Here is a 15,263-nt window from a genome sequence, read left to right as displayed (position 1 = left end):
ATTCTCATCATGCTAATGCATTGTTGAAGGTCTCTACTCCTTGCTAGCCATTTGTGAAGACAGAGGAGGTATCTGTATCCCCCAAGCACCCAGCACAATGTTTGATTTACAGTACATGCTAAATAAATGTGCTGACTAGAGTGAACTTGAGTGAAGTGTGTCCTGAGACTCAGGGAGAGAGGGAGAGAAAGAGAAGGAAAAAAATTTCTTTGAGCTCCCTAAGGGCTTGCTTATTGCATTTCATGATGGCAGAATTTTGAGGTTCAACCTAACAGTTATAACGATATTTGACTGCTTTTCTGTCGGTACATAGAGGCACTTCATTATCCATTGGTCAACAAACATTTGAACGCCCCTGGGGGTCCTGGAAGTGTGCACAGCCTCTTTACTCTGGCTTGGCAGATACCAAACAATTAATTAAAACTGTATTCCTTAAGGAACAGTAGTAATAGGATTCATGACTTATTGTGGCAGGATGGAGGATGATGGCTGGAGTCCATGGCTTGCAGTAATGCTGTATATTCTCATTTGGTTAGTCTCAGCAAGATTGCCTGTGCCCAGTGTCCACAGGGTGGGTGGGAGACGTGATGCAGCATCAAGCAGTCCAGGGAGGGGAGGCAATGGAGCGAGGGCAGCTATGCAAGTAGAATGCTCTCCGAAGCAAAATCATATCTTTTCATGGGATAATACACATCCTTCCAAAGCTTCCCTGTGTACGGCACTTCCAATGCCCAGTTTGCCCAGACCCTCACCTGCCACTAGCTTGCCCACATCAATCACTTCCATCAGCCCTTCAACTCAGGCTCAGGGAGGCCCTGCAGGCTGTTTTCATTCAAACCCTTCAAGCATGAATGGTTCTTTTTCCCAACCCACAAAGCTGGGTATCAAGGCGTTTCCCACGCAGCATCACTTGAATTGGGTACTGGCTTTGGATCTTTACCTTGGACATGATCTAGAAATCCACATGGAACTGTGTCAGGTCACTTGCCCTTTAACTCCATGTACCACAAACCAGGGTAATAAGCTCTGTATCTGCTGAGCTGAGCCCAGCCCTTCCAGAACAATATCAGGTCAGCCCAGAGTGCCACTCCTCACTCACCCACAGCCCTGCCCCATCCAGGCATATTCTGTGTAGCCAGAATGCCTCAATGAATATTGCCTTAGTTGATATCCCTGTTCTCCCATCACTAGCTGTGTGGCGATGGGTGCGCTGCTTAACCCCTTTGAGCCTCAATTAATTTGTCAATAAAAGGGATATTCAAAACTACCTGGTGTTCCCCTTACCAGGGTACACTTCTAGTGCCCCAAATATAATGTTGAACACAGTACTTTTGGTCCTACATATACACACACACACACACCAGACACACACAATTTCCTTCCTCTGTCTTCCAGATAATAGCTGCCCATCATCATAAGCAAAGGCCTTTACTCAGACCCCTAAGTCGAGTATGGGGTCTGCTTATGTGCACATCTTTGACCCCACTGCTCCTTGATCTCCCACCCAACTCCACACCCGCATTCAATCAGTTACAAAGACCACCCATAATGCCACAAGAATTCTGCCAAATTCATCTTCTTCCCTTCTAACACCCCTCCCCAAGTGGCCAATCCTTTTTAAAATCTGGATAACAGCAATGTCTCCTCAGCTCACCTGTCCACCTGAACCCTCTCCTCCTTTCATCCTTCCTTCACAGCAAAACAAGACAACTCTTCCTACGGCGTCGCTTTTATTATGCCATCATCCTTCTCAGAAACCTTGACTCCTTGCCCACTGGATGAAATCCACCGTTCTGAGACTCTCCCCAATCTCATTTCTCAGCCTCAATACCTCTCAGACCATTACCGACTGCAAACTGCTGTCCCCGCAAAGTCCTGCATGCCACGCATTAAATGCTTCCTCGAAACCTCTCTAAACCCCCCTGGCCACTCACAGCCCAGCTCCTCACAGGGTGCTCCGCAGCAGACCCCTCCAGGACTGCCTCTCCTTCCCTTCTGCCTTAGAGGACAAGATTGACCCCTTCCAGGGAGCAAGTGCCCTTCCTCACAACTCCCTCCCTCCATAACTGCCCCCATGCTCCCAATCTCACCACTCTCCTGACCGCCCATCCTCAGGATTAAAGGGTTTTTTCTCAGTCCAAAATAATTACAAAAATGACCACAACTCACATTGATCAGGTCCTAACTATTTGCCAGGCACTACACTGAGCACTTGATGTACACATTAGTTCAGTTCATCCTCAATGCAACCTGTCGAAATGGGTTCTTTTCATTGATTTACCATTCAACATACATTTGAGTGAATTTTAATAGGGAAGATAGTAAAAAAATAAATAGACACAAAAATATAGTATATATAAATATCATTATAGTATATATAAATAATATCATAGTCGTATAGTATATGTAATTTTTTTTCTTTGAAAAAATATAGTATAAAAGCTATGAAGGAATGTAGGGTCAGGGAATAGGGAGACACAGCTGAATTGTTATATTAAATGAAGTCATCAGAAGTAATATTTTAATGGGAACCTGAAAAAGTGAGGAAGCAAAACAATGGAGTATATGGGGCAAGAATGTTCCAGGCACACATAAAGAGGCTAAGTTACAAAGAGGCCATGCGGCTTCCAAGGGTAGCAGACACCGTATCTGAACCCTAGCTCTGACCCCAGAGTCTTATCCTTAGACCCCATTCTTTATCTACCATTAATGTTCTGCAGCAATTCACTCTGTTAACTAGCTCTGGCTTTTTGAAACTCTTTTATTCCCCATTAGTTGACAAGTATGGGCCATCCGTGTGTGGGGCACTGACTTCCATAACATTCTCCTCTCCAATTTCTTCTCCACACATTTTCCTGATTTTACACCCATCTTCCACCCTTATTCTTCATAGCTCTAATCCTAAACTTTGTCCCCTACTCACCTTCATGTCTTCAATTACCTTTATCTATTTGCAACTGGCTCCCAAATTTGACTCTCCAGCTTAGTTTGATAGCCAGCATCTTGGGAGTAAGGCCATCGCTCATTTATCTCTCTATTCCCAATACCCATCGCAACACTGGATGCTTAATAAACGTGTGCTTCTCTAAAATCAACTGAACTTGAACTCCACGTTTCCAACTGCCTTTGGGACAGTTTGACCTGGATGCTCACCTAGCACGTCAAAATCAATATTTCTAAAAATGAACACGTTATCTTCCCCCCCAAAACCTGTTGTCTTCCTTGCTCCTCCATCATGACACCACTCGTCACTTGTCACCAATCTCCCCATCTTTCTCCTTCCCAGTCATCCCACCCTTCCATTCCCACTGCCTTTACCATTGTTCAAACATTTATTTTCCCTCATTTAGACTAATACAACAGCCTCCTAATGACATCTTTGTCAACGGTGCAGCCTACACAGCTATGCAAAATTAATATTCCTCATTCTGTCACTCCTAAATTCAACTGGCTCCCCACTGTCTACAGAATCAAATCTCACTCTTATGTACCAGATTTCTACAGCCCAGTACCTACTGGACATCTCCATTTTGATATCCCAAAAGGTCTTAAATGTTACAGTCCCAAACTGATCTCATTTTCTTTCAACTAAACCTCCTTCTGTATTTCCCATCTTCATAAACATATGTCACCCACCAGTCACCCAAACCAGAAATCTAGAAGATGACCCAGGCTGCTACTTCTCCCCCAACCCCAATTACAACCTATCATCAAGTCTTCTTGGTCTTATCCTCTGCTTATCTCATGTGTACCCTCCATCCTCCACCACATCACCAGTGCTTTACTACGATCCCAGTGTGTCTCACCTGCAATTCTACCTCAGCAGGTCTCCATGCCCACTGTTTAATTCCCCTTCGGTCCATTTGCCACATCACTGCAGTAATCTTCCCAATGTGCAAATGTGATCATGCTGTGCTCTTGACTGAAATGTATCAGTAGCTCCCTGATGCCTTCACATCCTGATGCTGAGTACTGCTCCAGCTCTCCATTTTCCTTCTACCCCAACCTTCACTGCACACGGGACTTCTCACTGCCCCCTGATCGTACCACCACGTTTCCTTAGAACCAGCCTCAGAACCACAGCGTTCCCTGCCTAAAACATCCATCATCCCACCTGCTGTCTTTATCTGGAAAACTCATTCTCATCCTCCATTCCCATCCAGTCTAGGGAGCTTACTGTGATCCTACCTACCTGAATGAGGTGACTCATATATGTCTTTCCAAAGCACTCTGTGCTTAGTGCTGTCCTAAGACTTTGACATTCCAATTACCATCTCACATGTCTATCTCTTTAACTAGATTCAGGGTTTCCCATGGGATATTTTTCATCTCTGTATTCTAGTACTTAGAACAATACTTGAAAAATAATAGGTATTTTAATACGTTTTACAAAAGAATAAATTGCCTCCCATTTGGAGAATCCCCCACTGACAGGTGGAGTAGCAATATTATCTAGTCTACAGTTTAATGCTAGTTTTTCCACATAGGACTTGTTTTGTATTTTATGTGACTCTGAAACCCATGTCACTTAGTAACAAACCGTGTGATTATGAAAGGTGTACTCTGTGCCCCTTCAGCTTGTTATTTCATAGAAGACAAGGACTGCAGCTTCTGATATCCTCCATCAAGGACTTACCCCAGGGTCCTAGGAAAGTATTTAGTTAGCACGTGTCTGTGAAAATGAGATAAGCCAACATGCTCTACCTAATCAATATACAATTCAGATCAAGTAGAATTCTGGGGTGGAGAAGGAAGATATGATTTAAACGCTTAATTCCTAAACAACTAACATGCTTTTTTATTTTCTGAAATATTGACTTGCAGTGTCCCTCCTATAGTAGGTAATTGATCAATGTGTTTCAAAGGACTGTCGAATAGCATCCTCAAAACTATTTTGAAACTACCAGAACATAAATTGCATTAAGAAGTTATAACTGTCACTGCTTGAGATCTGAAATTCTATTCTAATGATATTTATGAAAAGCCACAATCTCATGATCAGGGATCCAAGATAAATGTAACTGTGCTTTAAATTGCAATGTTTCTAACAAAGTATTTCTACAGTTCAATCTTCCCAGTGTAGTGTTTGTAGATTTTGCATTGTATTTATCCTGAGAAGTGAACAAAAATCTTAAAGTATTAGGTTTTGTAGTGACTAATTTTCATTCAGAATCTATACCCACAACTTTAATTGAACTAGGAGGTTTTATACGGTTTAACTGCAAATCTGGTACTTATGTCAGAAGCACTAGTATTTATATCACCTTTGAGTTTTGCAGTTTAGGATGTGCTGCCTTTTTAAAAACTATCTTATAAAACCACCATCAAAAATGGGGTTTATTCTTTAAATAAATAGCAGGAGAATTCTCTCCCTCTGTGTCCCCACATATGGCTGTATTTTACAGGTTCCACCTTTCTTTTTCCACATTTCCCAATGCCTGGTTCTGAACTCTCATTATTTTATTCTTGTTTCCCAAGATTTCCCTCCCCACAACCTTCAAATTAACGCGAGGCACCTGTGTTTCAGAACCTGCACCAACTCTCTCAGAAATCACAACTTCAGCAGGAAACTATGATGAAACCGGACCAAGCGAGAAAAGGAAATAGGAAACAGATTGCAATAATACCACGCAGCCCAGAAGGAAGCCTCAAATTAAAGGGCGTTTGGGGAAATAGATGATACAAAAAGAGTATTTGAGGAATTCTTGGAAAAGATGCAAGAAAGACTTAGCGAATCTGATGTTCACAAGTGCTCACAATATTAAATCAGGTATAATAATATCCTTATGATAAATGATTGATTCTATAAAGTCACATTTAAGAATTAGAGTGATAGTCTACTTAATTTTTTAACATCTTTATTGGAGTATAATTGCTTTACAATGGTGTGTTAGTTTCTGCTTTACAACAAAATGAATCAGTTACATATATACATATGTTCCCACATCTCTTCCCTCTTGCGTCTCCCTCCCTCCCACCCTCCCTCTCCCACCCCTCCAGGCGGTCACAAAGCACCGAGCTGATCTCCCTGTGCTATGCGGCTGCTTCCCACTAGCTATCTACCTTACGTTTGGGAGTGTATATATGTCCATGCCTCTACTTAATTTTTTAAAATCCTACACTAACTTGAAATGCCTCTGCCTTTACCAGAACATTATTTAAACTGGCAAATAAAGAGCTAGGCATTTTCAGTTCCTTTGTGACTACCTTTAAATAGAAGTTATTACTCATTTTGTATTCTCCAAGCATCAAAATCATGTTTGTTTTATGAAAAAAGTGCACTTCTTCACAGACTCCCAGCATCATAGGTTTTAAAAATCTTTAAAATGGCTTAAGGTCACAATGTATTTAAGTGGTGGACACATAAACCCATATTACAGGAGAATGGAAGGCAGGAAAATATTGGACGATAGAACAAATATAGAATTTTGAGCTCAGTTCTTTTGATAGCTTTATTCTGTAAGATCCCAAAGAGAGAAAAATCAAGTTCAATATCACTGCTTTCACTGCATCCACTTGGAAAGGAATGGCACTTATATCAACGGGAGGTAATCTTGCTTTTCAACATCCATCTCACTTCATCTTTATGTCTGTATGGCAATGAGTATTTTAAAATATACATGTTTATTTATTTCTCCCCTCCTCGACTCTAAATACCTGGTGCATACTCAGTAAATATCTCTTGAATAAACCGTAAGGTCTCTAAAGGCAGTCTCTACATCTCACTCATCCCAGCACCAAGTAGTTTCATTGTAAATACATACTTTTGCTGATTAATCTCATTTCATCATTACGGAATGCATCCCTGTAACCTACAAATGGATATAATTACCACCATCTTATAGGTGAAGAAAGAGGAACAGCAACATGATACTCAGTATCTATTTTATATGTTCCCATGTTCCCACCTTTCTGAATTAAATAAAATTGCTCTAAATCAAACTTGTTCTCGGGACTGGATTTGACAGGGTTATTTTTGAAATGTCTGTTTGTTATTTCTATATTATTGTTTGGGTTTTTTCCCAAACTCTCTGCAGACACAACAAGAAGACCTAATGATCCCATTTCCACAGTGATGGAATGGAATGGAGTACGAGAGGGTATCTCCACCTTTAGGGTATAACCATAATATAAAATGCTTTTATTCATTCAACACATCCCTGGAGCACTTACCACATACAAAACATGGATAAAAGGTATGGGCTAGATCAATTTTTTTTGTGAGTAGTTTCTCATGGTATTCTAATGAAAATTTAATTAAAGTACAAAAAAGTTACAACCCAAAATAAAGCCCCTGGCAGGATATCTATTCTGAGATGTAGATCAGTTTAATAGCTACATGTGCTATTTTCACCCAATTTTATTATGAAGCTCATGAAGACTTTTGGAAGTCACATCTTCTCTGGTTTAAAAAAAAATCATATTTGGGGACATTCTTCAGGGCACCCGGGCATCTGTAACACAGTGTGCAGATGCTATTATGGTGAAGACATGAGAGAGAGAGAGAGAAAGAGAGAGGGAGGGAGAGGGGGAGGAAGGGAGGGAGCATGCATAGTCACTAGACTGCAGTAGTTACTATATCAGTCAAATCTGATTTTGATTCCTATTTGGGCTGCAGATAATGTCATTTCTTAAATAAACTGCTTCACTCAAAAGATCCTTCAAATATTAAGAAGTGTTGACATCTGGGCATGAAGTCTACTTCTTCTCCAAAACCTTTTTAGAGTAAAGATCTATAAAAAATTGCCAGTTCGAATTCCCTGAAGACTTTTTATTCACTGTTCATGAGCAGATGCTGCCTGAATACCTGGGGGGACACTTTCCAACTAGCTAGTCCAAATTCCAGGTAACCAAAAAGTTATGCACTGTGACTGTAAAATGGGTTGACTACTTATTTTTACCTAAATAAATAATTAGGGTAGAATATGTAGGAGAGAGAAGTTTCCAAAAGGTCAATAATATATCCAAAGGGACAACTTATTTCCAATGGGACAGTCATTCAACCACACTGGCTGTGTCCATTAGAGAAGAAAAATCAGCGCTTAACATATCAGCATGAAGGCCAAGTGCTCAATATGGCAAATTTTACATTTATATCCATGTTCACATTATTCATTAGATGGTCAGAGTGTACAAAGAAGTTACATGTGTAAACGCTGAGAGTCTCTCTGTTTTTCAGACTTTCTAATAATATGTGGATATGTATGTGTATAGAGCAGCCTACAGCAAAGAAACTAGGCAAGAAGGGAGACAGCCCCAGTGGTGAGAGTAAAAAATACTGAACCTCATCTCATCTCAGCCCTGCCATGGTTTCTGCAGCTCTGCCAATTCCCTCCCAACACGGCCTGATTCTGTGAAGTCTGATATGAAAGAAAATGCGCCGGAGGAAGTGGATGTGTATATGCTGAATGATGTTTCAGTTTTTTAATTTTTCCATTCCTTTCTGCAGCCACTGCTATAATGAAAGGATTTATCATCTGATGAAGATAATGATGATGGTAATAATAATGGCAGACATGGTGGTGTAGCCAGTTAGGCTCTGGGTTGGGAAATGTTAAGGCCTATTCTCTGTAACACTAACTCAGACTAGTATCGACAATCATGGTCATGATTCAGAGTGAGTACTTAACTCATGTTTCCACTCTTTTATTGGAAGGGGAACCAGGAGAGGTGATAATCACTAACTGGGGGTCCCCTGAACTACCAATCCTAGGGGTGATAAGTCTGGAAGGTATTAAGGATGAGGGACAGTCATAGCAACAGTATCCAAAGATGACACTGTCTATTGCTCTAAATACACAGAAAACACTGGTTACTTATTAAGCTCTTCTTTGGAAATGATGTAAACTCTCACAGCCATGCATTACAGATGCAACAACATGCACGGTTCAGAACAGCACTATCTTGGTGTCGATGACTCTGCTCATAGACCTGGCCCACTGAATGGAAAAGACAGAACCACAAAACAACTCCACTTCCGGTAGACGGCTGAACAAGCAATCAAACGTGAATTGTAATTTGGGGTCTTTGATGGGTCTACCACTGGGCAGTGTGGTTTAAATTCCGTAACTACATTTGAAGCACCTATTATTTTTTGAAGCACTGTGCCGGTCATCCGCAGGGGTACAGAACTTAGCAATTCATGTATGGTACTCGCCATCAAGGAGTTACAACTTAAGACTGCACACCAAACAAATATACATAGCTTATTCTGCCTTGTCATTCAGATATCAGTCAAAATGAAAGGAGAATGACCGACAAAAATTCAAAGTGTAATTCTTCGGGGAGGAGACAGGGAGAAATCAGTAAGGCTGCATTGAAAAGGACACGGGATTTGAGATGAGTCTTGAAGGACGTGTTCGATGTTAAGCATTCAACAATGTTCAGTGGGTAATGCTGGGGCAGGAAGTTCATTCTAAGAAGGAGGTACAACATGAGATAGGTGTAGGGACTAGGGAACAATTCAGTTTAGCAGGTCAAGGTGTAGCCCTAGAAGAGTCATGAAAAGAAAATGTTGGGATACAGGCCTGTCACCATGGAAACCTTGATTATCAAGCTAAGAAAACAGTATTTTTAGTTCCATAAGTAATGGCAAGGATTTTGCATACAAAGAGAAGGACCTGACTCAAATCAGGTTTCAGTAAATTTATTTGGTTGTGAGCCGGGAGCGGCACTTAGTGCAAATAGGAGACAGCCATGATGGCCTGGGAAATAATATAATCTTGAGTGATACAATGGGAGTTGGAGGCGGGGAGCTGGACATAAAAGCTAGAAGAGAATCAGAAGAGAATGAGTAAGGCTTGGTGACTGATTCCATGTGGAAGGGGAGGAAAGAATCACGGTAGGAAGTACCATACAGAAGGAAACACTTTGCTTTATTTTATAACTGCACGCCTCAGAAAATGATGTCACCATTATCAAAATTTGGACAAATTATTCTTAGAAGAGAGGATATGTCTTTTCTGACATACTGATTTCGAGGCGCTGGTAAAACTTGCTCATAGGTCTGACCAACAGGGCATGGAAACGTCCATCTGGTAATGTGGAAAGGGGTCGGGCCAGAGCTATAGACTAAGGAGTCCTCTGCATCCAGGTAAGATGCATCAAAATCACAATCAGATTAGGGAGGGAGGAGAGAGAGAGAAGAGAATGAAGAAAGAACTTTGCGCAAAGTTGCACAAAATGAGCAAAGGAAGAAATAAGGGTCAGAAAAGGAGATGTGAGAGAAGTAGGAGGAAAGAGAATAATGCAGTGTCACAAAATGCAAGGGAGGAGACTCCGTTCAACAAATATCTGTTATTGAGCAAATATTGTATGTCAGGCTTCAGTCCAGATGCTGGGACACAGTGGTGGGCACAACACAACGGCTCTGCTCTCAGGGTTCACAGTCTTCTAAGGAGTGTGGATAAACAGCGTGAAGCATTGCAGTGAGTTCAGGACGATGTGAATGGAGAAAAGACCACGAGGACCTTTAAGCAATGAACAGTTGTGAAAAAGAAGTGAGTGATTTAATGCCCAAGGGTGAATAAATGTGTAGTGGCAGATGTAGTTACACAACTTTAAAATATGTTTAAGGATGGTAAAGGCCCATTGAACAAATTAAACATTCATTTTCCCTCCTTACCTCCATTTCTCCTTCTCTCTCTCTCTCTCTCTCTCTCTCACACACACACACACACACAGACACACACACACTCTTTAATCTGCTTGAAAGTCCCTAAGAAGGGAGGTTATTAAGTAAGCAAGCACACTCTGCAATGATATATTGCAAAGCAATATTATCCATATGTCCTAGAAAACCAGAGAGGACAAGAAAAACAAATAAATGGACAAAAAAAGATTAAGAAGGACCATAAACTTTAAGCCCAGAAATAGACCTTCAAAAGATTCAGCTACTATCTGGTCTATGATTCCACAGAAATCTTGCACACATGTTTTATACTGCATGGATCATTAATTTCCAAACCATCTATAGACTTATTTTATGAAACTCTGCATAAGCATTGGCCAGGAAAAAAAGAAGTGGAGCAAGGGGAAGAGGGTTGTTGAATTTTAACACTTCACCATATCATTTGATTAGAACCTTCTTACATTCAACAACACAGAGAAAACAGAATAATGTCTTCTGCCATAAAAAGCTTCTCCTTGGTTCAGAATAGGCTTTTCACTACTACCCTTGTGGAGTTACTACTGCGAGTTTGCCTTATCCTTAATAAACCCCAAACTTAAGCTGGAGCCATGATACATCCATCACACAATACAAAAATGAAGAGGATTATTCACTGTACTGTTGTTGATTCCCAAACTCAGGGGCTTCCCAGGTGAAATTTGATACTGGGCCCCATACACAGAGGACAAAAAGAGACCAAAGAAAGAGGCGGACCACTCCAGATTGGCTGGTGGCAGGTTTACTAAGCAAGTGACCTTAAATACAAGGCTTGTCTTGGGCAAAGCAAGACGAGGAGATCTCCACACCTGCCCACCAGATTCTCAAAGGTTTACATAGAGGCTTTAACTAGGTTCAGTCACGTATACCACCCAGATGATCTCAACAAGTTACTCTCTCAAGGCTGTGTCCTTGAAAATGGCTTGGGCTGTGAGAAGAGTGGGCAGAACGTACATTCCAAGGACAGGGGACTGGGGGAGGGGCCTCTGATTACCCAGGTCCAGCTCTGGGTCAATTTGCGGGCCACGCCCACTCTACTACCTCCTCCAGCAACTGCTGAAACACCCACTTCCCTCCCCACTTTTAGCTGTAGACTACATCACATAACACCTGCCATCCCTACGTTACAGGGCACAAATTAAGGACACTGATGAACAATTTTATGGGGCTATTTCCTCTGACCTTCTTTCTGATTCTCTTTCAAGTACACCAGTGAATTGGCATCTCCCTCTCCACCAGTAGCAGGATTATGTTTGATTTTACAGCAGGGGAGCAAAATAATGGGAGTGGACAATGACATGAAAAATATATTTGGGGCAAGCTTTTGGGTTAATGTGGAAGCTGATGAGAGGGAGGGTAAAAGTGGGCAGTATGATTCCAAAGAAAGCTTCTCTACTTGTATGAAGTCACTGACAAGCGTCCACTTTCTGTTCTGCGCAGTATTAAGTGTCAACTACAGTGACTTAGAAGTGGTATTAATCAGTTAGCATATTAAACGTACTACCTGTTGAAAAGAGTGAGGAATGAGCTTTTTTTAGTTATTTTATTTTCAACTTTTAGCAACGCAACACAACCCTGCTCCCATCTTTCCTGCATTTCCCTCCCTACTTTCACTTTAGTGTAGTTTTCACCTGTGTTTCTCAACAAACTGTTTTCCACAGTATTCTGGCTCTAGAGTCAGGTCATAAAACACACACACACACACACACACACACACACACACACACACACACACACTTCTCCAACTCCTGATTTCCCTCTCATCTTCATACATTCCTCTCAGTCTGATCCTCCAGTTAAATTTTGTTTAAATTTCAATTAAATCATTTTATAAACCTCCATCCAAGAGGCACATATTCAAGAGAAAAGCATCATGGTCACATAAGAAGTTACGCTAATGTCCCACTTATTTGAAAGGAAACAAGAGGTCAGGGACTACTGTTTTAAAACAAGAATTGAAACTAGAGTTGAAACCTTCAAAAATGACACTTTTCTCGTCCCAGGATTGTCAAGACTACCCTATATTTGAGCACAAATCACCAACGTACTAAAGCTTATGTTTGCTGAAAATAATATAGACTACATATCTGGGGATCATTCTCTAATATAAACTTGAAACAATTACACTAAGAACGAAAAAAAACGGTGCTTAAAAAAGGTGCTTCAAACATTTTTTTTCTTCTATAACAATTAACTCTAAAAACGTGTGAGTACAGTTCAAGAAACAGGTGTCAAATCAATTCAAGCCAGAAAACACTTCCCTTTTGGTCCACCTGAGCTGAGACATAAATCAACATCTTTCTATTCTCCAAAGGAACAATGAACACATGTTGAGTCTAGAGATGGTACTGAAAGTTATTTTTAATACATCATACTCCCCAGATGTGATTTCATCTTTCTCATTTTATCCAGTAGAGATTATGGCCACCTATGGCACTGTGAATAGACCAGACGTGCTGATTCAATCCCCATCTGGCCAATTAAAGACTAGGCCCAGCCAAAAAGCTGTTATCGCTGAGCGGCCGGACGATGCAAGCCACCCAGTTGCCCGGACTTCTGATCCTACAACCCTCTCTATCTTTGAGTACCTACTATTGCCTTGTGCATGAGTAAGTCCCTGAAAGGATAGCTAGCTCCCTACCCTATTCTGAGTCAAAGGAACTGCAAAGACAGAGAGCCTATGAACTCAACAACTACTGAGCGCTCTACACTTAAACTGCCATTCTGAAAAATTCAGTCTCTTCAAGATTATGAGTATCGCTCATAAAATATATCCTAGACATACTTAGTTTGCAATGAGTGGCAGCTATTGTCACAAGGAAGACCTAAACTAAACATCATTACAAGTCAAATTTGGGGCTTCAAAGGTGACCATCATATTATTTTTTCCAGCCTACAAGGACATTTTCTTTAAAATTTCACATACTAAGAAGACTAGAGTCCTCCCAGTTACAATCACCTGAACTAATGGAGGGAAGGGAAGAAAGGGAATGTGTCCAAATCTCAATGTCCATAAATTAGGGTGATGGACTCAAGTTGAAGTGGCCCCATTTCCCTGGATATAAACAGGTAGAATGTGGAAATGCCTCTTTCGTTGCAACTTTACATCAAGTGCAAGTTTTTCATAGCCATGTGTGACTCCTCATCTTATATAATCTGGGAAATGTCCAGCTCTCAATCACTCTCAGCTTCCCTACAACACCCTTCATTCGATTTACGGCTCCTCTAAAAAACTATACACACTGAAGCTATCTAAAAACAAATCGATTCAACCGAAGAGGCTTTATTGGGTTGAGGGGGGTGGGAGATATCGTCCCGTATTTCGCTACGGATACCACTAAACTGATTAAAACGTGCCCTTTCCCTGCTTTCGCAGAATGCACAATACTCTGAAACCAAGCTCCTTGCACAGAGTGCCCAGTACCTTTCCAAGGCTGTACTATGTATAAATTATTTCCAAGGGTCACTGAGGACCATTTTCTCCGAACACACCAAACTGAAGCTGGCAAAAACAAGACATAAACGGTTCTGCTGAAGCATCTGACCTGGGAAACATTCCGCCTGTATATTACCAGGGGACCAAAACAGAGTTTTAATGAAGAAATGTTTGGGAGCATAAAGGCAACGTGGAGGGAGAGGATCAATACTATTTCAGCTCATTTATCCCCAGGTGTTAGGAGAAGGAAGTGTGTGGTCTAAAGTCACCTGGCAGATGCACCAACAACATGGGAAATTTTCAGAGAAGGCAAAAGTAGGCACAGGATCGCAGGAGACCCTGCCACCGGCGAGTTTCACACACACTACAAACACCTCTTCTTCCCCGACCTGGACCTCGCATGCACCCCCTCTCCTTCGCACCCCCATTCCCGCCGCGGCCGCCTCCCCTTCCCAGTCCCACCCCGGTGACTGTTTCTCATGCAGCAGAGGCAACAAGCGTCCCCAGCCCGGGAAGGGGTTCCCGTCTGAGATTGCAAGGGAAGGAGGGTAGAAGCGGGCGCCCGCTCCAATGCTTATTGCATCCTACCGCCTGTGGAGCTCGCCTCCTCCAGCTGAGCCGAGATGCTTTCCACCCTCCTCACATTCATCTTTGGGGACGCGGGGTGCAGGAGCGGGACTCGGGACTCAACCGGCCCAGGGGTGTCTGGCGATGGGTCTAGCACCAGAGCGCCCTCGCCGCTCAGCCCGGGGGCGTCCGCCGCGCTGGGAGAGAGAGAGGCGACGGCAGCGGCGGCGGCTGCGAAGCGCGCGGAGCGGCGTGCAGGTGCGGGCGGAGGCCGGAGGGGGGCGCCGGGGGCGCTGCGCGGAGCTGGGCGGCGGAGCCGCGCGGGCGGCGGGCTGGAAGCGGGAGCCGCCAACCGAGAGCCCGGGAGCGAGGCGCCCCTCCCCTCTCCCGCTCCGCGCGCCGCCTCTGCCACCTGCGGCCGAGTCACCGGATGGGGGAGGGGGTGCTGGCGCGGGGGTCTGGCCACCGAGTAGCCAGACCCTAAGGAGACCGGAGGCGACTCCGAGAGTTGCCAGCGGGTTGTGAGCGGCGCCTCCCGGACCCCTTCTTGGTGCGCGCAGCGCCGGCTCTGCAGAGGGGCTCGAGGGCACCGCG

At 42.8% G+C, this 15,263-nt stretch overlaps 1 protein-coding gene across 1 annotated transcript in view; it reads right to left on the bottom strand.

The window, feature by feature from the left end:
• The window catches only part of KCNIP4 (potassium voltage-gated channel interacting protein 4), a 1,205,567-nt gene extending 1,190,689 nt beyond the window's left edge, over nucleotides 1-14,878 (bottom strand). Inside the window, exon 1 of the mRNA XM_060012752.1 lies at nucleotides 14,691-14,878. Coding sequence (XP_059868735.1) covers nucleotides 14,691-14,751 — 61 coding nt within the window. The 5' untranslated portion in view covers nucleotides 14,752-14,878. The remainder of the gene's footprint in view (nucleotides 1-14,690) is intronic.
• Between the last annotated feature and the right edge of the window lie 385 nt (nucleotides 14,879-15,263).

This window comes from Delphinus delphis, chromosome 5, assembly GCF_949987515.2.
Source record: "Delphinus delphis chromosome 5, mDelDel1.2, whole genome shotgun sequence".
Classification (NCBI taxonomy): Eukaryota; Metazoa; Chordata; class Mammalia; order Artiodactyla; family Delphinidae; genus Delphinus; species Delphinus delphis.
The sequence above is the reverse complement of the archived record's forward strand: the minus strand, read 5'-3'. Positions and strand labels throughout refer to the sequence as shown.